Here is a 27,594-nt window from a genome sequence, read left to right as displayed (position 1 = left end):
GACACGGGTGCCTAAGTATGGTAATGCAACAGACTGTAATCAGAGAACCTTCACCAACAGTCTTCTTCTCATGCATGTTTTCCGTCTTTTTTGACTGACACCCTGCCACAGTTGTTGGGTCTGCTGTGTCACTGTAATGGCCCTTGTTACTTGATTGAGAAGTTATGTCAGCTGTAAGCATGAACTACAATTTGCAGCTTTTTGGCAAAAAAAAAAAAAAAAGAAGGTGGGTTTGGGGGATTGTAGTGCAGTGTTCTTGTTAAATGGATAAGTCCATACAATAAGTATAGCCCTTTACTGTGAACAGGTCTTTTTGCAAAGATGTAGAAATGTTTCACAATGACAACTGCTTGATTGTGATATGTAGATAATATGAAGTTGCCACTTTTTGAGTAACATCTTGTAGACCAGTACACTACAGCTTGCTAGAATATCATTCATGAAAAAAAAGGCTTTGTGTTAGGTGGAATGATATTCCATCAGTTCTCCTCCTAATCAACATGTCTACTGGTGCAGGAATGTCACTGAAAGACACATGTCTACTGGTGCAGGAATGTCACTGAAAGACACGTTTACTGATGCAGGAATGCCACTGAAAGACACTCATGTTTAATGGTGCAGGAATGCCACTGAAAGACACTCATGTTTACTGATGCAGGAATGCCACTGAAAGACACTCATGTTTACTGATGCAGGAATGCCACTGAAAGACACTCATGTTTAATGGTGCAGGAATGCCACTGAAAGACACTCTTGTTTACTGATGCAAGAATGCCACTGAAAGACACTCATGTTTAATGGTGCAGGAATGTCACTGAAAGACACTCATGTTCAGTGGTGCAGGAATGCCACTGAAAGACACTAATGTTTAATGGTGCAGGAATGTCACTGAAAGACACTCTTGTTTAATGGTGCAGGAATGCCACTGAAAGACACTCATGTTTAATGGTGCAGGAATGTCACTGAAAGACACTCCTGTTTAATGGTGCAGGAATGCCACTGAAAGACACTCATGTTTAATGGTGCAGGAATGTCACTGAAAGACACTCTTGTTTACTGATGCAGGAATGCCACTGAAAGACACTCATGTTTAATGGTGCAGGAATGTCACTGAAAGACACTCATGTTTAATGGTGCAAGAATGCCACTGAAAGACACTCATGTTTAATGGTGCAGGAATACCACTGAAAGACACTCATGTTTAATGGTGCAGGAATGTCACTGAAAGACACTCATGTTTAATGGTGCAGGAATGCCACTGAAAGACACTCATGTTTAATGGTGCAGGAATGTTACTGAAAGACACTCTTGTTTACTGATGCAGGAATGCCACTGAAAGACACTCATGTTTAATGGTGCAGGAATGCCACTGAAAGACACTCATGTTTAATGGTGCAGCAATGTCACTGAAAGACACTCATGTTTAATGGTGAGGAATGCCACTGAGACTTGTGTTTACTTATTCAGGAATGTCACTGAAAGACACTAGTGTTTACCAATGCAGGAATACCACTGAAAGACTTGTTTACTGATGCAGGAATGCCACTGAAAGACACTCATGTTTAATGGTGCAGGAATGCCACTGAAAGACACTCATGTTTAATGGTGCAGGAATGTCACTGAAAGACACTTGTTTATTGATGCAGAATGCCACTGAAAGACACTCCTGTTTAATGGTGCAGGAATGCCTCTAAAAGACACTCTTGTTTACTGATGCAAGAATGCCACTGAAAGACACTCATGTTTAATGGTGCAGGAATGTCACTGAAAGACACTCATGTTCAGTGGTGCAGGAATGCCACTGAAAGACACTAATGTTTAATGGTGCAGGAATGTCACTGAAAGACACTCTTGTTTAATGGTGCAGGAATGTCACTGAAAGACACTCATGTTTAATGGTGCAGGAATGTCACTGAAAGACACTCATGTTTAATGGTGCAGGAATGCCACTGAAAGACACTCATGTTTAATGGTGCAGGAATGTCACTGAAAGACACTCTTGTTTACTGATGCAGGAATGCCACTGAAAGACACTCATGTTTAATGGTGCAGGAATGTCACTGAAAGACACTCATGTTTAATGGTGCAAGAATGCCACTGAAAGACACTCATGTTTAATGGTGCAGGAATGCCACTGAAAGACACTCATGTTTAATGGTGCAGGAATGTCACTGAAAGACACTCATGTTTAATGGTGCAGGAATGCCACTGAAAGACACTCATGTTTAATGGTGCAGGAATGTTACTGAAAGACACTCTTGTTTACTGATGCAGGAATGCCACTGAAAGACACTCATGTTTAATGGTGCAGGAATGCCACTGAAAGACACTCATGTTTAATGGTGCAGCAATGTCACTGAAAGACACTCATGTTTAATGGTGAGGAATGCCACTGAGACTTGTGTTTACTTATTCAGGAATGTCACTGAAAGACACTAGTGTTTACCAATGCAGGAATACCACTGAAAGACTTGTTTACTGATGCAGGAATGCTACTGAAAGACACTAGTGTTTACCAATGCAGGAATACCACTGAAAGACACTAGTGTTTACCAATGCAGGAATACCACTGAAAGACACTAGTGTTTACCAATGCAGGAATACCACTGAAAGACTCATGTTTACTGATGCAGGAATACCACTGAAAGACACTAGTGTTTACCAATGCAGGAATATCACTGAAAGACACTAGTGTTTACCAATGCAGGAATACCACTGAAAGACTCATGTTTACTGATGCAGGAATACCACTGAAAGACTCATGTTTACTGATGCAGGAATACTACTGAAAGACTTATGTTTACTGATGCAGGAATGCTACTGAAAGACTTATGTTTACTGATGCAGGAATACCACTGAAAGACACTAGTGTTTACCAATGCAGGAATACCACTGAAAGACTAGTTTACTGATGCAGGAATGCCACTGAAAGACTCCTGTTTAATGGTGCAGGAATGTCACTGAAAGACACTCATGTTTAATGGTGCAGGAATGCCACTGAAAGACTCCTGTTTAATGGTGCAGGAATGCCACTGAAAGACACTCTGTTGGACCAGTTCACTCTGACTGAAGTGCTACGGTTGCATCTCCTTTCATCTGGAGCTCGTGCCAACAGCAAAAACGCTCGCTTCCGTTACCAGCAACGTGGCGGTTACTCTTCGCTGGATGACCCAGGTCTGGAGCTTCGAAAGCAGGATCCGCTTCTCCTGAAGAAACTGCAGTCTGGAAACGTCTTTGACTTCAGCCCAGGTCAGAAGACAGTACTGTTACTAAAAATGTAATTATACCCCTACAAATGGTAGCAACTGATGGATAGGCCACTAGTACTAGTTTGTATGATATTAATGTTACTATATTCAAAATTCTGTTGGTATGATTACAGTAACCAAAAACTGACAATATTTTTGTCAGTGACCTTTTTTTCCCATTTATTATTGGTGTACTGTTAATACACAACAAGGTGAATTACATTTGAGTTTTGAGATTGAAATACAAAGTGAAATTTTACATCTTTCAGTCATTTTATAGATGTCTGCTAGATTCTGCTATATTCTGGGTTTTTTCAAGATTGAAATTTGAAATGAAATTTCATGTTTTTCTGTCATTTATAGATGTTGGCTTTTTAGCGCTTTCATATTATCATAATTATGCGATAGCACTTTCATGTAGTCATAATTATGCCTTAGCCAGTTGCTGGACAACATAGAAGAGTGCATTCTCTGTTCTTTCAGACAAGATTTGACTTTAAAAGAACCAGACGCTTTCTGTACCCGTTTACAGATGACAAGCTACGCCTGGTGACAACGCTGGTGCAGCAGGTGATGACTTACGCAGCAGTGCGGGACATTGTTGAAGAGACCTATGATAAACTGCGTGTCAAGAAGTACGACCTCAAACTGCTTCAGTGGGCGGAGGTGCGGCGCATTAAAGAGGATCAGGCCATCCAGTGAGTTTTTCTTGAAACGTTTCTTGTCATTTTGGGGTTTGGTATGAAAGTGCTTCTTGCTGCTGTTTTGTTTGGGGTATTTTTGTGATATTACTGTAAACTACCTTGTAAGCGCCCATACCCCACTTAAAAAAAAAAAAAATTCACCCTTAACTTTTTCCGGATGAAGGAATGCTCACGCATTCCTACACAAAACGTATTCGGATGAAGGAATGGAATAGCATTCTCCGAAAGTAAAATTCCATCATGCGCTGTACACGTGATTTTGTGATTAGCCAAGCAGAGTGCGCTATTCTGGGTCACTCCACAATCGAACAGTATGATTGGTTAATACGGGATGTGTGGCCTGTCTCGCACACACGCTGACAAAGTCACTGACCGGTCGTCTGCTCGCGTGCCAGCCTGTTAGCAAAGCGGCCTCTTCTCGGAATGTTGTGAAGCGAACAAGGCAGTGACGGCAATGTTTTAGGGTTGCCGAAGTACTTGAAATCTACAAATTGAAGGGTCGGACATTGAAGAGGTGGATGATGACGAAGAAGAAAGCGAATTTAATGCAGAAAGCGAGCATGGGTATGGTGATTCGGGGTGAAAAATTGGCAGTATTTTCTACATATGGCAAAACTGTAAAAGTAAGATGAGAAATTTGATTTTTTTACATGTAATAGCTCAACACATAATAAACCAGTTTTGAAAGTTTCATTTTCTTACACAGTATTTTGTATGTTTTGTAATTTTTTTTCCTAACCCTTACAAATGGGCCGTCTGTGGGGAAAAGCAAGGGAGAAAACTTGTCGTCCCGAGTGAGTTAAGTTGGGATTGGGTGTTTGCTGGATTTTTTACCCTGTGTGGGAATCCATTCCATTTACTTAGCTTCACAATGTATGACTGGCAGTGGGAACAAAATGCTAGCTGCTTTAAGAGGACACTGCGTCATGGAGTAACTTCATACTCTCAGTTGGCTTTCCAATCACATATCAACATTTTATGTAGGCATTCTACTCTTAATCTCCAGTTTAATTCTGTTGGGCGCAGTTCAGCTGGGCTACCGAGGGATGTGCTATTAACTGACAGGGGAGATGGGGTGCAGTCCACTGGTGTGATGATGATTTTATTTGTTTGTTTTGTTTTTAGAGTGGGGTTGGTGTTTACAGTGTATTTTACTCTTTGCATAGTTTTTAACGTGTGGGTGTGGGTGGGTGGGATTTTACCAGATACTGGGTGTTTACAAGCTAGTTCACAGTGTGTGTTTTGTGTTCAGGTTGTTGTATTGAGGTGAGAAAGTGGATCACATTGTCTGGAGATGTGAACTGGTTGCGTGTGAAACACAAGCAGTTAAGGTGTCACGCATTGTATGCTGTTGTGTACCATTTCAGATACAAGCGACAGGTGGAAGAGAAGATGAAGGAAAGAGAGTATCGGTTGAAAGAGCTGGCCAGAGCAGAACAAATCAAGTGAGCTCCCTTCTTGTTTGATATCTGCATTGTTTGCATTGGAAGGATACTTGTAATATGCAAGGAGAAAGGGAGAAATTCCCCCCCCCCCACCCCCCACCTCCCCGTTCGGATGAAATAATGATATTTTAGTATTTCTTTTTTATGACAATAAATTGTCCACATGAAGTTTGAGCATCCCTTCCTGGTGATACTGTGATGTCATTTCCCTTCCTGGTGATACTGTGATGTCATTTCCCTTCCTGGTGACACTGTGATGTCATTTCCCTTCCTGGTGACACTGTGATGTCATTTCCCTTCCTGGTGACACTCCTGGTGACACTGTGGTGTCATTTCCCTTCCTGGTGATACTGTGATGTCATTTCCCTTCCTGGTGACACTGTGATGTCATTTCCCTTCCTGGTGACAGTGATGTCATTTCCCTTCCTGGTGACACTGTGGTGTCATTTCCCTTCCTGGTGACACTGTGATGTCACTTCCCTTCCTGGTGACACTGTGGTGTCATTTCCCTTCCTGGTGACACTGTGGTGTCATTTCCCTTCCTGGTGATACTGTGGTGTCATTTCCCTTCCTGGTGACACTGTGGTGTCATTTCCCTTCCTGGTGACACTGTGGTGTCATTTCACTTCCTGGTGACACTGTGGTGTCATTTCCCTTCCTGGTGACACTGTGGTGTCATAGTGCAGTGTCAGTTTTTTCTTCTCTGTGTGTATTGTAGAATCCCTTGAAAGCTACACACGGAACCATAGTTTTTTTTCAACATTTGTATTGTACCAGTGGAAGTAGCTTTCATTTTTTTTTTTTTTTTTAATCTTTTTTTTATTTTATGGAACAACAGATAGATGCTGTAACTTTCTTTTAGTTCCTTGCCACTTGTAACTGTTGTAATGCACCATGGAAGTTGGTGTTAGGTGTACATGTTGTGTTAGTCATATTAAATAACTATTCCGTAGAGGCTGGTGAGTGAATTTGGCTTGTTTCCCTATTATTGCTGCAAAATGTGTATTCTCTGTCATGAGGGTAGCGAAGGAGACTGAAGAGCGGAAGCAAAGCCAGCCTTATTTCCCTGTTCAGCATGTTTTGAAGTCAGAAGTGTTAATAATTCAAACACTTCAGAATGGTTGAATACTCTGCATCATTGTAGAATTTGCCCTCTTGCACAGTCACATACACACATACCATACATTTCTAATGTGTATATGCACAGTCGCATACAAACACCATACATTTCGTTTGTGCATATGCATAGTCACATACAAGCACCATAGGTATCTAACATGCGTGTGCACACACAGTCACATACCCCATACTTTTCTTACGTGCATGTGGAGAATCACACACGCACCACAAATTCATGGAGTGATAGCTTTGTGGTCTACATAGGAAGTGTAGGAAGTGAGAGACTGAGTGCACAGGATCGAATCCCACACTCTGATGAGATGATAAACCGAGGTCTTGTGTGTAGCATGCACTTAACGCATGTAAAATAACCCACAGCAACATAAGGGTTGTCCGTGCCAAAATTCTGTAGAAAAATCCACTAAGATAGGAAAACAAATGCATTAGCAAGCAGAAAAAAAAGAAGAAAATGGGTGGTGCTACACAGTATCAAAGTTCCTCCCTATGGAGAGCAGCCTGAATTTCATACAGAGAAATTTGTGAGAGAGTGTAATAAATGCAATACAGGACATATGATTTCTTGCATGCACATGCAGTCACATACAAACAGCATACATTTCTTCCATGCATGTGCACATTCACATACACACACAGTTCTTCTGTAATTATTTACCTTTTTTCTTGTAAATATGATATTTATTCTTATACACGTCACATTATAACATTGAAGACACCAAAGTATGATCACCATCATTTTACATTTACATCAATACCAGGATTTTTGTTGTTATTCATTCACCAACGTTTTATCATTGCCAGGCAAGCCAAAGAGCAAGGACTAGAGCCTCCAGAGCTGCCTCCCCTGGAAGACCCCTTGGAGAGCCCCGAGCAGCGGCAGCAGCGTGAGGAGAAGGAGAAGCAAGAGGAGGCCAAGAAGAGGGCGGACTACGCCAGGCGGGAGCTGGAGGCCCTGCAGGTTATAGTGGAGCTGCAGCGGACCAACGCACTGTACCCCATGGGGCGTGACCGGCACTACCGCCGCTACTGGCTCTTCTCCTCCCTGCCCGCTGTGATGGTGGAGGACAATGAGCTGTTTCTGTGTGCCGCTGCCGGCCCGGCGGTGTGCGGGGACGACCAGGAGATGCCGGAGCTGACCCGGCAAGAAGACCACAACACCAGCAGCGACAAGGAAAACGAGCTGAACAGAACTCCTGGGCCGGATGTGCAGGTCAACGGGGCCAAGGGTGGGGACCCTGTCAGTGATGAAGGCGAGGATGCAGAATCCAGACAGAAGGAAACGCTTGTTCCTTGTGGTGCAGGGTCTGATGACAAAGCGGTGTCTGAAACACAGGAGAAAGACACCAGTGTATGCAAAGACACCGTGAAAGAAATCCTGTCCTCTGAAAAAGACACAGACACAGACCAGTTGTCCTCTGAACAAGACCAGTCATCTTCTGTTAGTAGAAACAAAAAAGTGTCAGAATTAGATGATGAAATCGCCAGTATAGAAGCAACCAAACTAGAGTGCGCAGAGGTGGAGAGACACAGCCCGGACCTGGAGCTGCCCAGACTGGACAGCTCTCCGTTGGAACACTTGCTGCAGCAGCAGCAGCCCAAGTGGTATGTGTTGCACTCCCGGGAGTGTCTGCAGAACCTGATGGCTACCCTCAACATGAGGGGCTTCAGGGAAAGTGCCTTGCACGCTGTGCTACAGGACTTCAGCCCCCTCCTCGGCCAGACCATCGACTCATGCCCCCTGGACACCCTGTGCCCCACACCCAAGGACAAGGCAGCGGAGGCTCCAAGGCCACAGATACAGACCCGTGCCAGCGCCCCTAGCAGAGTGGAGGGCTCCACGCAGAGCGACTCGGCCAGCGAAGCCATCGAGCTGACTCTTCGGGACGCTCTTCTGGAGCTGGAAGAGCGCATCTTTGTGGGCAGTCTGGGTGTGATCAAGGTGAGACAGGACTGTGTGCATTACCGGTTGTCACACCTTGTGGATAAGTTTTGTGAGATGGAAGGACTGTCCGCATTATTGGTTGCCCCTCTGTTACAAATATTCTGCAGTATAGTTAGAAGGCCCATAACCACGTGTCAGTTATAAGGAAACAAGGAATATATTTCAATCTATTTGTATTTGTTTTCATCACAACAGATTTCTCTGTGTGAAATTCAGGCTGCTCTCCCCAGGGACAGCGCGTTATTACACTACAGCGCCTCCCATCTTTTTGTATTTTTTCCTGAGTGCAGTTTTATTTGTTTTTCCTATCGAAGTGGATTTTTTGACAGAATTTGGCCAGGAACAACCCTTTTGTTGTTGTGGCTTCTTTTACGTGCGTTGAGTCCATGCTGCACACGGGACCTCGGTGTATTGTCTCATCCGAAAGACTAGCGTCCAGACCACCACTCAAGGTCTAGTGGAGGGGGAGAAAATATTGGCGGCTGAGCCGTGATTCGAACCAGCGCGCTCTGATTCTCTCGCTTCCTAGGCGGACGCGTTACCTCTAGGCCATCACTCCACTAATCATTCAAAATTCCTATACAGGGCAAGCATTCAACTTCAGATTAATCATTATAATCATTAATGTGAATTGCAGTGTTAGTATTGAATAAGTGTAAAAAAAGAAGAAAAAGTTTATGGAAAACACATTGTATCAGGTTTGTGAATAACTTGTACAATGTATAGATTTGAGGGAAGGGAATTCATGTGATGTGAGCAAGAGTTGGTTGGTAACAAAACGCACCTCTACGAATATGCTTTCATGGATGTCAAGGTGTTGGCATGTAGTGTGATGGTGTGTATGTGTGTGTGCTTTCTTCAGTGCTTGCTTTGTCATGGACACATTCCATTTGTCTTGCTTGTAGTGTTGTAACTGTCTGTAAGTCTTGATTATTTACAGTGCTGTGTATTATTAGTGTTTGGAACCCCTTTTTGATGTTATTGTGCTCCTGTGTAAAGAAGGTAGAGGGCATTATTAAGATTATTATACCCATTATTATTGTTGTTGGCAGGTGAAAGACAGAGCCCAGTGGAGAGCAGCCCTAGAGAACGGAGGCTACAGCCCTCAGACGGAACAGCTTCCCTTTGCACTCCAACAGAGCCCCAAGAAAGAGAAGTAGGTCTTCAGAGTAAAACCCAGGGAAAGTTTTGCTTTTGGCTTTCCGCAGTTGTTTTGAAATATCGTGCATGGATCAGTAGGCTTTCTCCTGTTGAAAGAAGCCAAAGTGTTTAAACTGTTAAGTGAAGGATGAGTCTACTTACTAATACTAGTAATAGCCAGATATATATTTTAAGTCCTCAGTAGTGTTTTTTTGTTGTTGGCGGTGGTGGCGGTGGTTTTGGGTTGTTGTTTTTTTTCCGTTTTTTGGTGTTGTTATTTGTTCTTGTTGTTGTCAGAATTTTTAGATAAACAAGTAAATAGGTGATTATTTTACTAAATACAGTTTATTTAAATAAAAATAAAAAACATGCATAAATGCTTCTTTCTTTCCTCCTTCTTTCTCAAGAGGTAACGATCCTGTTTGCCACTTTGATCTTGAATGCACACGACTGCTGGCATATTTAACAGTTTTCAGGGATGTAAGAGCTATGCGGAAATGAGTACATTTTTTTTTAATGTGCTTTTCCATTTTATTATTTTCTTTCAAAAATCATAAAAAAGAAAGAAAAAAGCGTCTGTCAGTCATTTGGGCGTGACTGCCACAGAAAAGCCTCAGAGGGTATTCCTGAGATCTGTGCAAATCTGAGAGAAAATGGGGGAGGGGGAAGGGGGTGAAACTTAGGTATGATGTCGCTGACAAGGACTGTTGCGATGCCACTGTTGATGTATTTGACGATGAAATCGAAGGGAAAAACAGCCAGACTCTTTTCATCTGACCTGATAATGAAAGACCCGTTTCTAATCTGTTCTGTGTTGATGGAACCAACTCTTGTGCCAAAAATTATGGGTTACTTTGATCCAGTTGAGAGTCAGTTCTTGATGGTTTTGATGAAATCTAGCATGCTTTAAATAAAAAAACAACAAACAAACGCGCTTTGAATTAAAACAACAAGCAAACAAATGTTATTCACTCCTGTCCTTGGGAGAATACCGATGTTCCTATGACCTGGGAACACACACACATACACCCACACCCACCCACACACACACACACACTCTGGTATACGCTCGCACATAGACACCCCATACAGAGATGCATGCACACACAAACGTGCGTGCACACATGCACGCACACACATGCACATATCTCTGTCCCTGTCTAGCCACTTGGGCCATTTGTCACTGTATGCAACAAAAACTGCAACATTTGACAGTGCTTTGTGTGTGTGTGCTGAAGTTACATCAGCTGATGATGCAATCATGCACTTGATGGCTGCAGTTGGTTTGTTATTTAGATCTGGGGTCTGTAGCCGAAGTACGAAAGATTCATCTACATTTTGAGCAGACAATATGTTTTGCTTTATACCAGATTTAAGGCTAATTGGTAACACTGTTATTTCTTTTGTCTGTTTATGTGCCATCAAAAAAAAGGTAATATTGAACCCTGCAGAATAATGAAACATAGGTGATTCCTGCACTGTTATTGGGGTTTGTGGACTTTTTAAATTTCAGCTTCAAGGGGGCATCTCCTCCCCAAACCCCCATTGAAGTGTCACCGTTCCATCACACCAGGAGCCTTCGTAGCCTGCCCCCTCTCCCCCCCTCCCACACACACCCCCTGGCAACAGTCCCTCTCACGTCCCAGACCTTTTCAGTATCTTGGATGTTTTATTATATGTCTGTTTCGTTTTATTTTTCAATTTAATGTGCAGGGTGGATTTTGCTTGTTTGTGTACTTCAGTGGGTGTGAATGAATTATGTTCAAAATCCAATGTAAACTTGTTCATATATGCACATGCGTTTATGAAGGTATGCTTCAAACATATTGTCTTGTCTAAAACACTTTTTTTTGTTGTTTCTTAATTTTTGATAGGAAAGAGAAAGGAGTTGTCCACGTCCCTGAAGAGCAGGTTGCGAGAGACTTGGCCCACGCCTTGGTGCAGATCGCAAGGGGGGTAGAACCACGCTTCATGAGACAGCCTTTAGGTGGGTGAGACCGGCTTGATCCAGTGCCTTGGAAATCCATTCATTGTGCAAGCTAAATCATGTCCCTTTTCTGGGAAACACGTCTTCAGAGTCTGCCTACTACATAAAAGCCTATAAAAGTGATGCCTATTTTCTTGTTGAAAATGAACAGTAAATCGCAGTTTCACTCACATTATGGCAGACTGAAATATGTGACAGGATTCCTGTTTGTTCACAGTTTTTGTCAGCTGAGTGTTGGTCTCTGATTTTGATTCTTTGTGCTGCCTTTGTTTCTTTGTAATTGATAATGTTAACAGTGTTTCCACTTCTTCAAAATATATCAAGATGGTGAAATGAAAGGTTTGTCTTGAGTTAAATTGTATCAGAATCATGTCATCTCTGTTTCCATTCTCCTTTTTTCTTTTCAGTCTGTTGTCTGCCTTGTTTCAACAGCCGTTGCTTCAATTATTGCAGGGGAAAGTGCAGAAGAGGGCAAAAAAAAGAGCAGCTCAAAAGAAGATAAAAGTGGTAGGTGAAAGTCTGTGTGTGTGGATGCTGGCATGAAAAGACTTTAAACCATGAATGTATGTAATTATATTAGTATTCTTTTTCTTTTCCTGAGAGCTACAGCAGTCAGGTGCATTTCTGGAGAGGGAAAAAAGAAACCCAAATCGGGCAAAGATGTGTGAAATGATAAGAGGGCCTGTGGAAGGAATTAAAATAGCATGGCTAACACTGATCTAATAGCAATAAAAGAAAATTAAAAGTAGTCTAAAAGGTTCTGAGGGTACTCTTTTTAAAAAAATGATAAAGAATTAATTGAAGGAAAATAAACCAACTTTTGACCAACATTTCATGAACACATTGCTTAAAAAAGAAAAGAAAGAAAAGAAAAGGTGGGGTCAGTCCTTGCGTGTGACATGCATTCACCCGGTGTGTGTGTGGTCTTGCAGACGCCTCGGACAAGGAACCCCGGCGGCGGGTGTATGACCGCTGGGACGAGTCGCTCCTAGGGGAGCAGCAGCCTGTCGCAGGTGTACCTGCACCTGGCCTCCCTGGACAAGAGCATCAGCTGGGACCGCTCGGCCCTCATGGCGCGCTGCCGCATCTGTCGCCGCAAGGCTGACCCGGAGAAGATGCTGCTGTGTGACAAGTGTGACAGGGGCCACCACATGTACTGCCTCACTCCTCCCATGACGGTCAGTGGGTGGGGTGTTAGACTGGGTAGTGTTGTTTGTGTGTGTGTGTAATGGTCATTTGCAGTGGGTGTGATGTTAGACTTTGCAGTGTGTTGTTTGTGTGTGTGTGTAATGGTCATTTGCAGTGGGTGTCATGTTAGACTTTGCAGTGTGTTGTTTGTGTGTGTGTGTAATGGTCATTTGCAGTGGGTGTCATGTTAGACTGTGCAGTGTGTTGTTTGTGTGTGCGTGTAATGGTCATTTGCAGTGGGTGTGATGTTAGACTGTGCGGTGTGTTGTTTGTGTGTGCGTGTAATGGTCATTTGCAGTGGGTGTGATGTTAGACTGTGCAGTGTGTTGTTTGTGTGTGCGTGTAATGGTCATTTGCAGTGGGTGGGATGTTAGACTGTGCAGTGTGTTGTTTGTGTGTGCATGTAATGGTCATTTGCAGTGGGTGGGATGTTTCTGTGCAGTGTGTTGTTTGTGTATGCGTGTAATGGTCATTTGCAGTGGGTGTGATGTTAGACTGTGCAGTGTGTTGTTTGTGTGTGCGTGTAATGGTCATTTGCAGTGGGTGTGATGTTAGACTGTGCAGTGTGTTGTTTGTGTATGCGTGTAATGGTCATTTGCAGTGGGTGTGATGTTAGACTGTGCAGTGTGTTGTTTGTGTGTGCGTGTAATGGTCATTTGCAGTGGATGGGATGTTAGACTGTGCGGTGTGTTGTTTGTGTTTGCGTGTAATGGTCATTTGCAGTGGGTGTGATGTTAGACTGTGCGGTGTGTTGTTTGTGTTTGCTTGTTCTGGTCTTTCGCTGCAGATGGAATATTAGACTGTGCAGTGTTTGTGTGTGTGCATGATATGGTCTTTTGTAGTGGATGGGATGTCAGACTGAGCAAAGCGTTGTCAGATTGTGTATATGTGTGTGTGGCTTGGTCTTTTGCAGTGGATGGGAGGTTAGACTGTGCAAAGTGTTGTCAGTATGACTGTATATGCATGGTTTAGTCTTTTGCAATGGATTGGATGTTAGACTGTGCACTGTTGTGTGAGTGCTATGGTCTTTTGCAGTACATGGGATGTTAGACTGTGCAGGGTTGTTTGTGTGTGTGTGTGTGTGGTATGGTCTTTTTGAACTGGTGTCTGAATGTAGAAATTGCGTCATTTGTTTAAGCCTACCAGAACTTTTATAATAAACTCTTAGAAAGTCTTTTGGGTCTAATTGTCATTACTCTTTATTATTCAGGAATCCATGAAATTGACTATTTCAGTGTATTTCTGCTTTTTTTTTTCCTTCTAATGACAGTGGATTTTCAATTTGGAATTTTGGTCTGTTCATTTGTATATAGAGGAATCTCATTGTTACAATGCAGCTCATCCGCAGACTTTGAGAAGGCAACGAAACGTTTGATTTACTGCCATTCTTTCTTTGATGACATGTTTGTTATGTGGACTAGTGCCAAAATGTCACAAGCTTACTTGAATTGAGTGTCTGCCAACCAAATTGTGATGCATATCTTTACTAATCTTTATGTTGTTTGTGACTTTTCAAACAGAAAGTTCCATCCGGTGACTGGTTCTGTCCCAATTGCCGTCCCAAGGTGCCTCCCCCCAGCCCTCGTAAGAGCCGCAGACGCACGTTCAGTGAAGTGGAGGAGGAGGAAGATGAGGAAGAGGAAAGGCTTGAGCTTCAGGACACCATTGAGGAAGAAGCTAGGTACATGTACAGTAAACACACACAGTACACAGTAATCATTCAAATCATTGGCTTATCTATATATCTCCTTCAGATCTTCTTTGTTTTACAGAGGAGCTTCCTGTAACACCCCTCTTCTCAATGTCTCCGTCCTCATGAAACAGATTTTCTTTGATGCCATACACTACCAGTTGAATCTGAATACCCCTTCAAAAGACAGTTTTTGTTCAGCCGTGTGCCAATTAATTAATTAGACTCAAAGAATATTGCACTGATTAGGACATTGATTGATATTTCCATGCTTCTTTCAAATAAGTTAGCACACCTTGCTCAGTTGTGACAGGCTTTGGTGTGATCATACATTTTAACAGTTCCTCCCCATAACGGTTTTTTTTTTCATGGCATGTTTGAAGTTGTAAAGTACATCATTGCTTTGTGTGTGTGTGTGTTAGTGTTTCAATCTCACCACTACATTTTAACTGCTTCCAGTGAGGAGGAGGAAGACATGGAGCAGCAGAGTGACGATGAGGTGGAGGCCAGGGAGGAAGAGGAGGAGGAGGAAGAAGAGGACGAGAGCGACGAGGAGGAAGAGGAGGAAAACGAGGACGTGTGTGCGGCGTGTCGGGAGGACGGCAAGCTGATCCTGTGCGACGTGTGTCCCCGCTCCTACCACCTGCACTGTGCCCGGCCTGTGCTGAAGAAGGTGCCCAAGGGCAAGTGGATGTGCCAGGTGTGTGTGGACGGGGGCCGCGCCGGAAAGATCCAGTTTGGCCGGCCCAGGGCTGGCAGCAGCAAGGCGCAAAAGACGTCCCAGCCAAGAAAGGTGGGTGCTTGGGGAAGTGGGCATGTGTGGCGGAGCAAGAGTGGAGAGGGGATGAAGCTTTAAAAGAACAAGGCTTTTTTGGTTTAGTTTTTTTTTTAAGTCTGACCCATGAACAGTTATGAAAAGCTTTTATTTTAATCATTCTTGCCTCATGAAAAAAAAAAAAAGGCTTTTAATATATGCACACAGTGAATTACCTTGATTTATATCTTTCCAGAAAATCATCACCAAGAAATTGTTTGAGATGTACTTACATACAACTTCATGTCTTACTTGAAAATAATCCTGCCATAGAAATAGAAACTGTGTTGCTGTTGATTATCTTTACTCATTTATGGTTTGATTGTTCTTTAGAGACTGAAGTCCATCTGATCAGAGGTGGATCTGTGAACAAGTGAAATTTGAATGAATGTACTGATAATGACATTAACCCCTTTACTGCTACAGCCAAGTATGCGTGTCAGTGAAGGGCTGTTGCTTCACCGAGATAAAACAGAGCTCACAAGTCAGGATCTTGGTCATCATTGTTTATTCAGACTTTTTCTTCTTCATAGCACATTATTTTTATTCAGAAACAAAACAGTTACGGCACTTAAAAGTACAGGAAAAGAGAGTAATTGTCCATCAGAATCATGCTACACTGATCTCATTTCACCAAAGTTCAGCAGTCGAGGGGTTAAAAAAAGGAGAAGTGTTAAAGACGAGACATCCTGTAAACATGGGAGAAGTGTTAATGATGAGACGTCAATGATAAGACATCCTGTAAACATGGGAGAAGTGTTAATGATGAGACGTCAATGATAAGACATCCTGTAAACATGGGAGAAGTGTAAATGACGAGACATCCTGTAAACATGGGAGAAGTGTTGATGATGAGACATCCTGTAAACACGGGAGAAGTGTTGATGTTGAGACATCCTGTAAACATGGGAGAAGTGTTAATGACAAGACATCCTGTAAACATGGGAGAAGTGTTAATGATGAAACATCCTGTAAACATGGGAGAAGTGTTAATGATGAGACATCCTGTAAACATGGGAGAAATGTTAATGATGAGACATCCTGTAAACATGGGAGAAGTGTTAATGACAAGACATCCTGTAAACATGGGAGAAGTGTTAATGTTGAGACGTCCTGTAAACACGGGAGAAGTGTTAATGACAAGACATCCTGTAAACATGGGAGAAGTGTAAATGACAAGACATCCTGTAAACATGGGAGAAGTGTAAATGACGAGATGTCCTGTAAACATGGGAGAAGTGTAAATGACAATACATCCTGTAAACATGGGAGAAGTGTAAATGACGAGACATCCAGTAAACATGGGAGATGTCCTGTAAACATGGGAGAAATGTTGATGTTGAGACATCCTGTTTCCCCAGAGGTGCCCAAAGCACCAGGCAGTGCGGGAGGCAGGTCCAGCAAACCCAGCAGTCGCCCAGGGTCCCGGCGAGAGACCCCGCGCAACAGTCCCACCCCCACCACCTCCGGCCGTCTCAGCAAAAAGCACGAAGCCTCGGGCCACGAGATCACCCCCAAGGGCTGGGGTCAGAGAAGCAGGGAGGTGACCCCTAAGCAGCGAGGCCAGGTGGACAAGGACTGGACCCCCAAGTCGGGGGAGAAGGCCACCAAGACCAAGCGGGGCTCCGTGTCGCGGCTGTCCAACGATGGAGGTGGGCAGCATGGTTGGTCGTGCTGGTGTCAGTGTAGAACTCATCTCGAAGGTGTTAGCTGTGCTGCTCATATTGCAGTGGTTACTGTTAGCCTGTGATCATTGTAAGACTTAAAGGGTAGAAGTTCCATTTGTGAGTTGGCTGCCAGATTGTGTTCACCACTATTTATTTTTCTTTATTCTTCATTTATTATTTACTTTGTGTCTCAGAGATGGTGGCTTTATTCCAGGCATGCTTTGCAATAGTCTGGCAGGGTGGAGGAAAAGCCAGGGACAGTTTCAAAAATTCTATATTAAAAAAAACACACAAAAACCCCCCAAACCTTGCATTTTAGAGGGTCCATGTGGTCCTGGGTACATTCTTAACTCCGTACTCCACATTGCAAATATACTGATTTCGAAGCAAGAGATGTTTCAGTTTTGTAAACAGTGTCTGATGGGTACTTGAGCTGAGTGTCGTTTTACTTTTAGTTTTCTACACACTTAAGCTGTTGGCAGTTTCTTTCACTGTTCATTATATCTGTCAATATGATAGTGTAATATAGCTTTTAGTTCACCGGCTGTACAAACCTGGAGTTAACTGCTTTCTTCAGTCTTACAACAGTCCTTCACTCGCATCCTTTAAAACAAATCTGAAAACAGTCCTTTCTTCAGTCTTACAACAGTCCTTCACTCGCATCCTTTAAAACAAATCTGAAAACAGTCCTTTTCAAGCACTGTACATAATTAAGACACTCCGTTCCATATCTCTATTCTCTGGATCCACATGTGTTTCTTCCACACATTGCTTGTTTGTGTTTTGTGTCTGACATGTAATTGTAAAGAACTTTGAGAGGTTTGAAAGTGATACATAAATTTATTATTATTGTTATTGATATTATTCTCTCACTTTTCATTCTGTCAGTCTGTTTGATAGTAGATCAGCATTTAAGGCCAGACACGGTAGTGAAATTTTGACCAAAATCATGATTTTTTGTGATTTTCGTATTTTCGCATAATTTGCTTCTAATATATTCACTTAAATAAAGTTTAAACAGCATCAATATGTGTGATTTCTTGTGAGTACCAAGCACATCTCCTTCTTTTCCTGTTTTCTCAGTTTTGTGTTTTGTCCTCGTAATACCATTTTTCAAAATGCTAATGCTCAAAAACTTAAAAGATAGCATGTTCAAACTTAGTACTTTCTTTCTTTATGTCTTCATCTTTATTATAGTGCAGTGGTTTGTATAGTACTAGTAAAAGAATGAATATACACTCATTTGAAAAAAACGATGTCAAGGAATTTATACTCATTTCAACAAAAAAATAATAATAAATGTATTTATTCAAATTCCAAAATACCACTGCACTATAATAAAGAACAAATACAAATAAATAAAACAAACAGAAATAACATATCTATAAAGGTACTGAAGTTGTAAGCTTTTAATTTTTTGTTTGTCGGCCATTTTGGATTCGTTTCCATGGAAACGGTCACGACAAATTGCACAAAATGACCCTTTTAGACATGTTTAGTCCAATATCTTTGCATACCATGTCACAGAAAGCCATAAACTTCATGTTTATTTCATACGTTTTTGTACTAGCGTGTCTGGCCTTAACTGTGACATGGATTGTGGGGGGGTTACATGGTGTGTGTTGCAGAGTTTGAGATCAGTGCCCGGCAGTACACCAGCAGCAAGCGGGGCAACAGCCAGGTGCAGCAGATGAGAGCCGCAGAAGACTTGCTGCAGGAACTGATCCGTCACAACGATGCCTGGCCTTTCTTATCCCCTGTCGACAAGAAACTGGTGGGTGTCTGGCTGTTCACCTTCCACTCTCTTTGTGTTAGTTTCATTTAATGATGGTGATACTGTAGACTGACACTCACACATCCCAGACAGGGAGCTCATGGCATTTACATTTTTAAATGAGTTACAATGGAAAAAATTATACATAAAGAGAACATTCATGCATCAAGTACACCATACACAAACTTTTAAAACTGGAGTGGGGAATTCACATGATGGACTAAGTAGGGCAGTCAGTGTATTTCATACTGGGCCAAGAAGGGAGAAAGAGCACTGACCTTGTGGTCTGAATTGTCAGCACTCTAGAATCAGCAGCCAGGCATAAAGATCTAGATCGAAAGTAAGTCACAAAGGTATGTGGATGCAGTATGACATCAAAACACATGACATCCAGTTTGTAATTTTATCATTTGGATCAGAAGTTGGTGTTGAGCCTTGTTGACAAGAGAATACTGCTTATTTGATTCAGCCAGGCATCCACTAAAGAAAGCAGCATCTTCCTGTACCTTGTTCAGCTTCATTACATCTCTCTCCCCCTCCATCTCTTTTGTGTGTCCTAATTTTTGTTTTACATTGACATGCATAGGATTTGCTTTACACTTCTTTACCTGTCTGTATCAGACCACTATACGTGCATATATGTTCCTTAAATGATCAAGCTCAAATTTGGCAGTTCAGTCTTCTTAGTTTGGAGACCATTGTGCTTTAAAGAATAATGTTTAGAAAATTAACTGAAATTTCATATTTTAAGTCATCACGAGCTTTAGTGGAAAAAGACAGGCAACGTGGCATACATGACCTGATGGTCCATAAACCATCAGGGAAAGCACAGTCTGGGTTGGGAAGGGAAGGTGACATGATACAACTGTGAGAGGAGTCGTCTTGCAGTCTTGCCTGAAGGGTAAAGGGGCACAATCATCTTCCAACTTTCCAAAGAGCATGGTGTGTGTCACTCTGGGTTGTTTCCCTTAAACTGTCTACTGTTGTTTAAAATGGAAATAGTATCAGATACATTCAGCAAACAGGCACAAACACAAAATGATGGATGTATATCTGGTCTCGGGTCATCTAGGGACAGTCATGAGGTCAACTAAGGTCAGGTTGGGGGGTGAACTGGGGTCAGGCAGGGGGTTAACTAAGGTCAGGCTGGGGATCAACGAGGGACAGTCATGAGGTCAGCTAGGGACAGGCAAGGGTCATCTAGGGGTCAGGGGAAGGCAGGGGGTCAACTAGGGCAGAGTGGTTGGTTGTTCTGATTCATGAACTGATGCCAGTGTAGAACTAATGTAGAAGGTACTGGTTGTGGGGCTTGTAGCTTAGTGCTTAGTAAACTTGTGTTTGTTCTGCCAGATGATGTTCATCACTATTATTATGAAACACTTTTTATCAAGGCCAGTCATCATAGATTACACCACTTTTGTTTAGGTGTTCAGGTTGTGGTGCAGAGTACATGAGAGCAGCAATATATTTGAGCTGACATTTTACATTTTGTCATTGTAATGTGTGTTTCTCGGTCTGCATTGATGTTCAGTGTGAGTGAGTGCACAGGGTACATGTGAGGGTGGGTGTTGGTTCAGTTTGTGATCATTTTAATCATTTTGGGAAGGAAAACCAGTGGTAATTTTTTTAATGAATCAACTGTGTGCAGGTACCAGACTACTATGATGTTATACAAAACCCCATGGACCTGTCCACAATACGAAACCGAGTGCACAGGTTTCACTACACTGACCCTGTCCAACTATTAGACGATGTACGCCTCATCTTCACCAACTGTGTGGAGTACAATGCTCGCAACACCCCTGAGTATCGAGCTGGACAGAACCTCAACAAATTCTTTGATTCGCGTGTGCGTGACCTGGCACTGGGTGCAGATTCTAGCTCTGCCCCTCCACCTGCTAAAAAGCAGCGAAGGTGAAACTTGTGGAGAGGTTCTAGTCCTTTCTGTTGCTTGCAAGTGGTCTTTGTTATGAGCTGGGCTTAATAACCCAAGCCTAACTTTCACTGTTGGTGTTTTCCAGAGATAGATGTGTGGTGAGCTTGTTGCGGATTGCAAGACTGTTCATTGTGATGGTGAGCACTTAGTGTATAGCATTGCAGTGATGTAATGCGCAGTGACAAGGCACATGTTGGTTGGTGATGTGTGTATGTGTGTGTGTGTGTTTGCTTTTTTCCTGGGAGGGAGTGAGGGGCGGCAAGGGTTATGTTCATGCTTTTGTCCAGGTGTGTGTGATTTTGGGGGTGTGGGTTTTTTGTTGTTGTTTATTTTCTATAACAAATATGGAATTTTGCACCAGCAACACGGTTGACAATCGTGGTTGGAGTCCTTTGAAAGGAGCAAATGGTGTTCATTTTGTCAGTACTGTGTACCATATGATTGATGGATGCCTGTTTCATGATCACACTCGTCCAGCCTCTTTACCTGTACCACATGCTCTTCTGAGTCGGATGCCACTTTTTGCATGTTTAGAAGTATGTGAAAAGGGTGAACATGTGTTGGTATGTTGTACAGAGTGTTAAGTGTGTGTGTGAGTATGTTAGAGGGTTAGTTACTGACAGTAAAACTATCACAGACTGACAGTTGAACATGTTTTCATATGGTGCATATAGTTGTCCTGTGTGAAGAAGAAAAGGGATAATGCATATTGTCCGTGTTACCTTCCTTTCTCCCTTTTCTGTTTTTTTTCTCTTCACCTCCACCGTTTCAGTGGCATTACTCCCACACCACTAATTCAGAGTCCTAGTCCACAGCTACACCAGGCTTCATCTGTGGCAGTCCCAGCATCAGCAGTTCACGGCTCTAGAACTAAGTGATCAATGTCCAGTCATTAGGAGGCCACACACCAGAGCAGACCCTGCATTGCTGCAGAGTGATGACAGCAACAGCCGAGTTGTGGAGCCAGAAGCCAGACTGAGTGAGTGCCACCACACACCCCGGAATGGGGCCACCTCCAACAACAGTCCCCCATAAATCTGCTGGCATTCAAGAGTTTGACAGGACTCACCCCCCAAGCATGGGAGTGGAAGTGGGCAGGGGGTTCGAAACTTAGGTCGCTGTAAGAATAGTTGGGACATTTTCTATATTCTGTGGAGGTCCATTTTCATGTTTGGAACTGCCTTCCATTTTGTTTCCATTGTCACTGAGATGACAGACAAATCTGGGTGGTCACCAGGTCGTGTTTACTCTTTCTTTTTGACTTATGATTATTTTGTGTGTTGATTTTGTTTCTTTTGTTTTACAAGACTAATGAGAAGTCTAGTACTTTGTTGATGGATAGTTTGTATTTGCTGAGAAGCACATTCCTAGCGCTTGGACAGAGGAACTGTCGATCAAAACCAGTTTTTGAAGATTTTTTTCTTGAGAACAAAGTAAAAAAAAAAAAAAAAAATTTTTTAAAGGTGAAAAAGAGTCCAAAACACTTGCTTTCTCTGACAGTAACAGTTGCATTTTTCAGCATGCATTCAGTTTGCATGGAAGGGGAGTGGGTTAGGGATGCTTTGCCTGGGTAACCGACTCTTTTTGCAGACAGCACTAGTGACCACCACACTGCGCTGACTGGCCTTGCACAGCTTTGCACAGTGGATGTATGTGTGTAGTTTAATGTCTACCCTAGAATTGACTTTGTCAGTGTGTGCTGTTTGTCGCTTTGATGTTCAAAGTGCCAACCATGACCACAAACCATGTTGGTATGTTGGCTTTATCAAGAACAGTCATCAGTTTATTCAAAGAAGAGTTAAAAAAAAAAAAAAAAAAAAAAATCCTTTAGTTTTTTACCTTTGGGGTGTGGAGGACATAATGACAATACATACACATTGAATTACAACTTCAGTCCAGCAGCGTCAAACAAAATAAGCATAAAGACACCAAAAACAATTTTTAACAATAATGATAATTTACAAACAAAACAAACTCCAGCATATTTGACATGTTTGTGTCAGATATAAGGACAAGTTACAAACCCTTTCCAAGTTTGTTGAGTTAACTCCATTGTATTTTCTTCCCAGCACAAAATAAACCAAACATCGATGAACATGATGAATATTTTCTTGGTATCAGTTTGTTTCGAAATCCATTATTTTTTGGACATTTTAGACCAAGAATGAAATTCATCCCCAACAGTTCCCGTATTCCTGGTAAATTCGTCACACACATGAAATTCAAGGAATGCTACAGCTAATGAAATTAAAGTTTGAATGAGAATAACTGAATGTAAGAGTTTAAGAATGTAGCCCGCAAACATAGAAAAACGAACGTTGAAAAAGTGTTCATGCATGAATTCGTTTTGAATAAATATTTTGAATGAATGTTGACAATAAGATACGGATAGAAAGACTCTGCAGTTTTCCCCATGTTTTAGGATTAAAGAGTGTCTTCACCTCCTTTTCAGGATTTACCCAGTGAAAATGGATTCCAGCATTAGAAGATTTTTGTGTGGTTGAGATTATCATCGCTCAGTGACACTAGAATGAGATAATGTTTTTATCACACAGTGACACTAGAATGAGTTAATATTTTTATCACACAGTGAACCTAGAGTGATTTAATGGTTGTTTTTTTTTAACCCAGTGAAAGTAGAGTGAGATGATGTTTCCAGTAATGGTCAGCAGCATGGTGGCATTGCTTTGAATACTGATGCACTGGTTAATGTTTTGAATATGTTGAGTCACATCCACTTTTGACATGTTTGTTTTTCGGTGTGTGTTTTTTTTTTAGGGGAGCACTGAGGTGAATGTGTGTTATAAACATGAAAAGACGCGCAGCACATTTATTAAAGGAATGAAACAAGCACATATTATTGTATGTCATGGGGTCATCATCATCCTGTGTGTAATCTTCCAATGGATTTACAAGTTCAGTCTTTCAGTGTGATGGAAATGATGGATTTCTTCCCATCTGAGCAGATTGCAGGTGGTTTCAGATTTGCTTCAGTGTGCTGGTTGGGGTTTTTTGTGGGTCTTTTATTGTCTGAAGAGTAAATCACATTTATTATGCTATTTTTTGTGTGGGTTTTTTGGGTTGGTTTTTTTCCTATGGTGTCATTTATTTTGCTGACCTTACAAGCATTCATCAGACTAATCAGTCTCTTTCTCTTTCTTTCAATGGCTGCAAACTTTGATGTTTCAAATTATTTATTTTGAAGACAGTTAGGAATTCTTGAGAACTGTCCATCAGCAATTAGAATACCACAAAACATCTTTTCTCGTTTGGGCTGTCAACAGTGAGAGCATTCTGCATTGTTGTTCAAGACAAAACCTCAAACTGCAAAATAGCACAATGAAAAAAAAAAACCCATCAAAGATAAACTGTCTTGAGTGGGTATCTTGAACAAATTTATTTCAGTTTGCACTATTGTTTCATATTCCATTTGTGTTGGGCATGCTGAATAGCATTTCAGTGTTATGTTCTTTTCCTTGTTTGTTTTATTTGTTGTGTGTCAGGGGTGCATGTTCTTCCATTTCCTTGGTCTTCTTCATGCTGAATGGTTGACCGAATGGATATTGGAGTGTTTTCTGAGTTGCAAAGTGGCTTAAAAATAAAATGATTTAAAAAAAAATTAAACCCACTGCTGCATCACTGGGCATTGACATTGAATGGTTCTGATTGTTTTCAGTTACAGAAGAAAATTCAGGTCGTGTGTCAGTTTATCAGGACTGGTATGCGACGTGGAGGGTCTTTTATAAAATCAGCCTTTAGTTGAGCTTCACGCTCTTGTGTCTGTGTTGAACCTTTATGTTAAACACTGAGAAGATGATAATAAAGGAAAGAAAATCATACATGTTTCCTCTTAGTTATGCTTGGAAGCTTGAGAGAGAATCACCGATGTGATGACTGAGTGAGAGAATGTGTAAGGAGAGAGAATGTTGTTGAAGTGTCATCAGTATCAATAAAACGTGTTTATGTTCCTGGAAAATAAAAAAAAAAGTCAGAGTTTAGGTTCAGTTCAGGACACCATGGTTCATTTGACCAGTTCACTACAAAATCAATTGGTTATTTTCATTTGACCAGCTGACCACAAAATCAATTGGTTATTTTCATTTGACCAGTTCACCACAAAATCAATTGGTTATTTTCATTTGACCAGTTCACCACAAAATCAATTGGTTATTTTCATTTGACCAGTTCACCACAAAATCAATTGGTTATTTTCAGAATTAATGGGTCCAGAAAAACAACCCCTTATTTCTGCCCCCACATGCCCCCAATCATGCCATCCCACACCTACACATTTGTAACTGAATTTGTACTTTGTCCATTGCACTCAGTGTGTATAATAAGTTTATATGAGTGTGTATGTGTGTGTGCATTAGTCCAATAGTAATACCTTTTTCTTTAGGAAATCACTTTCCTCTGCCTTGTTGAAATCTTCATCTCCACAGTTGCATAATATCTTTAAAATTTCCTAAAATACCATGCCAGCATGATGTGTGGACCTTTTAATTCCATTCCTGTGTACACACAGGAACCAGTTTAAATGCACTTTATAGATAATGTTATATACGTCAGTACGTGTAAGTAAATGACTAAATAAAAACGTTAATGCACATAAAAGTGGGCTTGTGCGAATCTTGAAGTTGATCGGATCTTGATTTTACTCTAATGTGCCACACCATTGCCAGAGAAGTAGACACATAAGTTTCCCACAAATGCCGAAGAAATCTGTTGTGCAGAGTTGTGCAGAATGGAACTTGGAAGAGATTGCGACTGTTCTGAACACTCATTCAGTATTTCTCAACATTAGGCAGCTCATTTTGGCATCCATGATGCGGATGATGATTTATTATGGTGAAATGGTCTGTATGTATAGAAGTCATCCTCAATCAAGGAGACTGGCGAAACAGTATAAAGCTAAACTAACTCTGTAGTCTGCCACAGTTCACAATTCACAAGCAAGCAATACACAAGCAAGGATGTCTTCGTGTGAACATACCTCATTTCCTTTCCCGGATAGGTTTTCATTCTTTTTTTTTATATATATATATATTTTTTTTTACAGTGTTCCTGTGCTTGATGTGGAACTGCAGAGCAGCAACAGTAACGATTATATTTTTCTAAATTAGAAACTGCAATGAAAAAGAAACCAAGGCAACAAGTGTTGTCCTGTGGCAAAATTCTGTTGAAGAAAGCAGCTCTAATAGGTACACACATAATGCATGCACTCAAGGCCTGACTAAGCACGTTGGGTTATGCTGCTGGTCAGGCATCTGCTTGCAGATGTGGTGCAGCATACATAGATTTGTCTGAACACGGTGACGCCTCTTTGAGAAACTGGAGAGCAGAAGACATGGATGTAGTCAGTTGAACTTCTTCTTCTGCGTTCACTCGTATGCAAACGAGGGGGCTTTTACGTGTATGACCGTTTTTACCCCGCCATGTAGGCAGCCATACTCCGTTTTTGGGGGTGTGCATGCTGGGTATGTTCTTGTTTCCATAACCCACCGAACGCTGACATCATGATGGATTACAGGATCTTGAATGTGCATATTTGATCTTCTGCTTGCATATACACACGAAGGGGGTTCAGGCACTAGCAGGTCTGCACATATGTTGACCTGGAAGATCATAAAAATCTCCACCCTTTACCCACCAGGCGCCGTCACCGTGATTTGAACCCGGGACCCTCAGATTGACAGTCCAACGCTTTAACCACTCGGCTATTGTGCCTGTCAGTCAGTTGAACGGATGTGGAAGTTTGTTCCAGACACATGAGCAGCAGCAAAGAAGAAAAAGTGTTCACCATCGGTTCTTCTATTGTCATGTAATTGATTCCTTCTGTTTACTGTCTTTTTTTTCATAACTGGCATCCAGTGGGCATGGCTGATATGAAAACAATACAGGTACATTACAAACCATTATAGAAACATGGACCTCATGTCAAAATTTTGAAAAATTCTTTTTATACATGAAATGTTCTATGACAGTGCACTGGCAGGTAACTTTTTCTTCTGATGTCATGAGCATCTACCAAAATCATTGAGTAAAACCTTGTTGAACTGGAACTGCAATCAATGTGGATACAATGAACGGTGTGCAAGTATGCACACACACACACACTCTCTCTCAATTCAAATTCAATTCAAAATACTTTATTATCTGCTTCAACCAGAAACAGAAAATTTTCTTTAGGCTCACTTAAAATAAAATGCCCGTCAGCAAAACAAAAAACAAAAAAACCCAAAAAACAAAACCTGACACACCATTCACTTATCACCATGTACACATCAATTATTATGTAAAAAGAAAAACATGTGGGTAAGATACTATTACATTCAGAGTGTAACAACTGTGTGTGTGTTGCGTGTGTGCCCGTGCGTGTGCATGCATCGTTTTGTGTGTGCGCTCTCTTTCACACACACACAGATGATGACACTCGCAGGAGGCGGCGGAAAAGGAATGTTTTGGTAAGGGGGTGTGGAGGAGAGGCCGATGGATGCATGAAAAATGGTGGTGGTGGGGGGTGGGGGGGGAATTCAAGAACAGAAAATAGGAAAAGATATTCCATGCTTGCACCCCCTTCACACAGTGGGACTATTTTTAAACGACTTTGGAAAGAGATGGGGAGAGGGAGACTGCAGTTTTACTGAGTGTCTGGAGCGGAGAGAGGGCGGTGGGGGGTGGGGGTAGGTGTGGTGGTGACATGAGAGGACAATTAAATGAAAGAAATGCGGTCTTGAGAAATAGTATCCATTCCCCTCTCAACAATACCCCACTAAGGGAGCTAATGACAAGGTCGCCTCAGGAAACCTGCTCTCCAACTCAGTTCTGATTGTACCCTGGCAGCTTTGACTGACACATCACGTGACGACAACCTTTCTCTTGACAAGAAAACATAACATGTCACGGTTACCTCCCGTGACGC

The 27,594-nt window shown here is 41.9% G+C and overlaps 1 protein-coding gene across 1 annotated transcript in view; it reads left to right on the top strand.

The window, feature by feature from the left end:
* Nucleotides 1-24,526, top strand: part of LOC143281324 (bromodomain adjacent to zinc finger domain protein 1A-like) — a 39,450-nt gene extending 14,924 nt beyond the window's left edge. The window contains 14 exon segments of the mRNA XM_076586513.1: nucleotides 3,025-3,249; nucleotides 3,781-3,946; nucleotides 5,320-5,397; nucleotides 7,336-8,473; nucleotides 9,529-9,632; nucleotides 11,491-11,603; nucleotides 12,536-12,594; nucleotides 12,596-12,781; nucleotides 14,312-14,472; nucleotides 14,941-15,274; nucleotides 16,657-16,789; nucleotides 16,792-16,947; nucleotides 18,591-18,736; nucleotides 20,385-24,526. Of these exon segments, the coding sequence (XP_076442628.1) occupies nucleotides 3,025-3,249; nucleotides 3,781-3,946; nucleotides 5,320-5,397; nucleotides 7,336-8,473; nucleotides 9,529-9,632; nucleotides 11,491-11,603; nucleotides 12,536-12,594; nucleotides 12,596-12,781; nucleotides 14,312-14,472; nucleotides 14,941-15,274; nucleotides 16,657-16,789; nucleotides 16,792-16,947; nucleotides 18,591-18,736; nucleotides 20,385-20,654 (3,269 nt within the window). The 3' untranslated portion in view covers nucleotides 20,655-24,526.
* Nucleotides 24,527-27,594: the final 3,068 nt, after the last annotated feature.

Source organism: Babylonia areolata, chromosome 4 (genome assembly GCF_041734735.1).
Source record: "Babylonia areolata isolate BAREFJ2019XMU chromosome 4, ASM4173473v1, whole genome shotgun sequence".
Lineage (NCBI taxonomy): Eukaryota > Metazoa > Mollusca > Gastropoda > Neogastropoda > Buccinidae > Babylonia > Babylonia areolata.
Note: the sequence above shows the minus strand (reverse complement) of the source record. Positions and strands in the feature narration are given on the sequence as shown.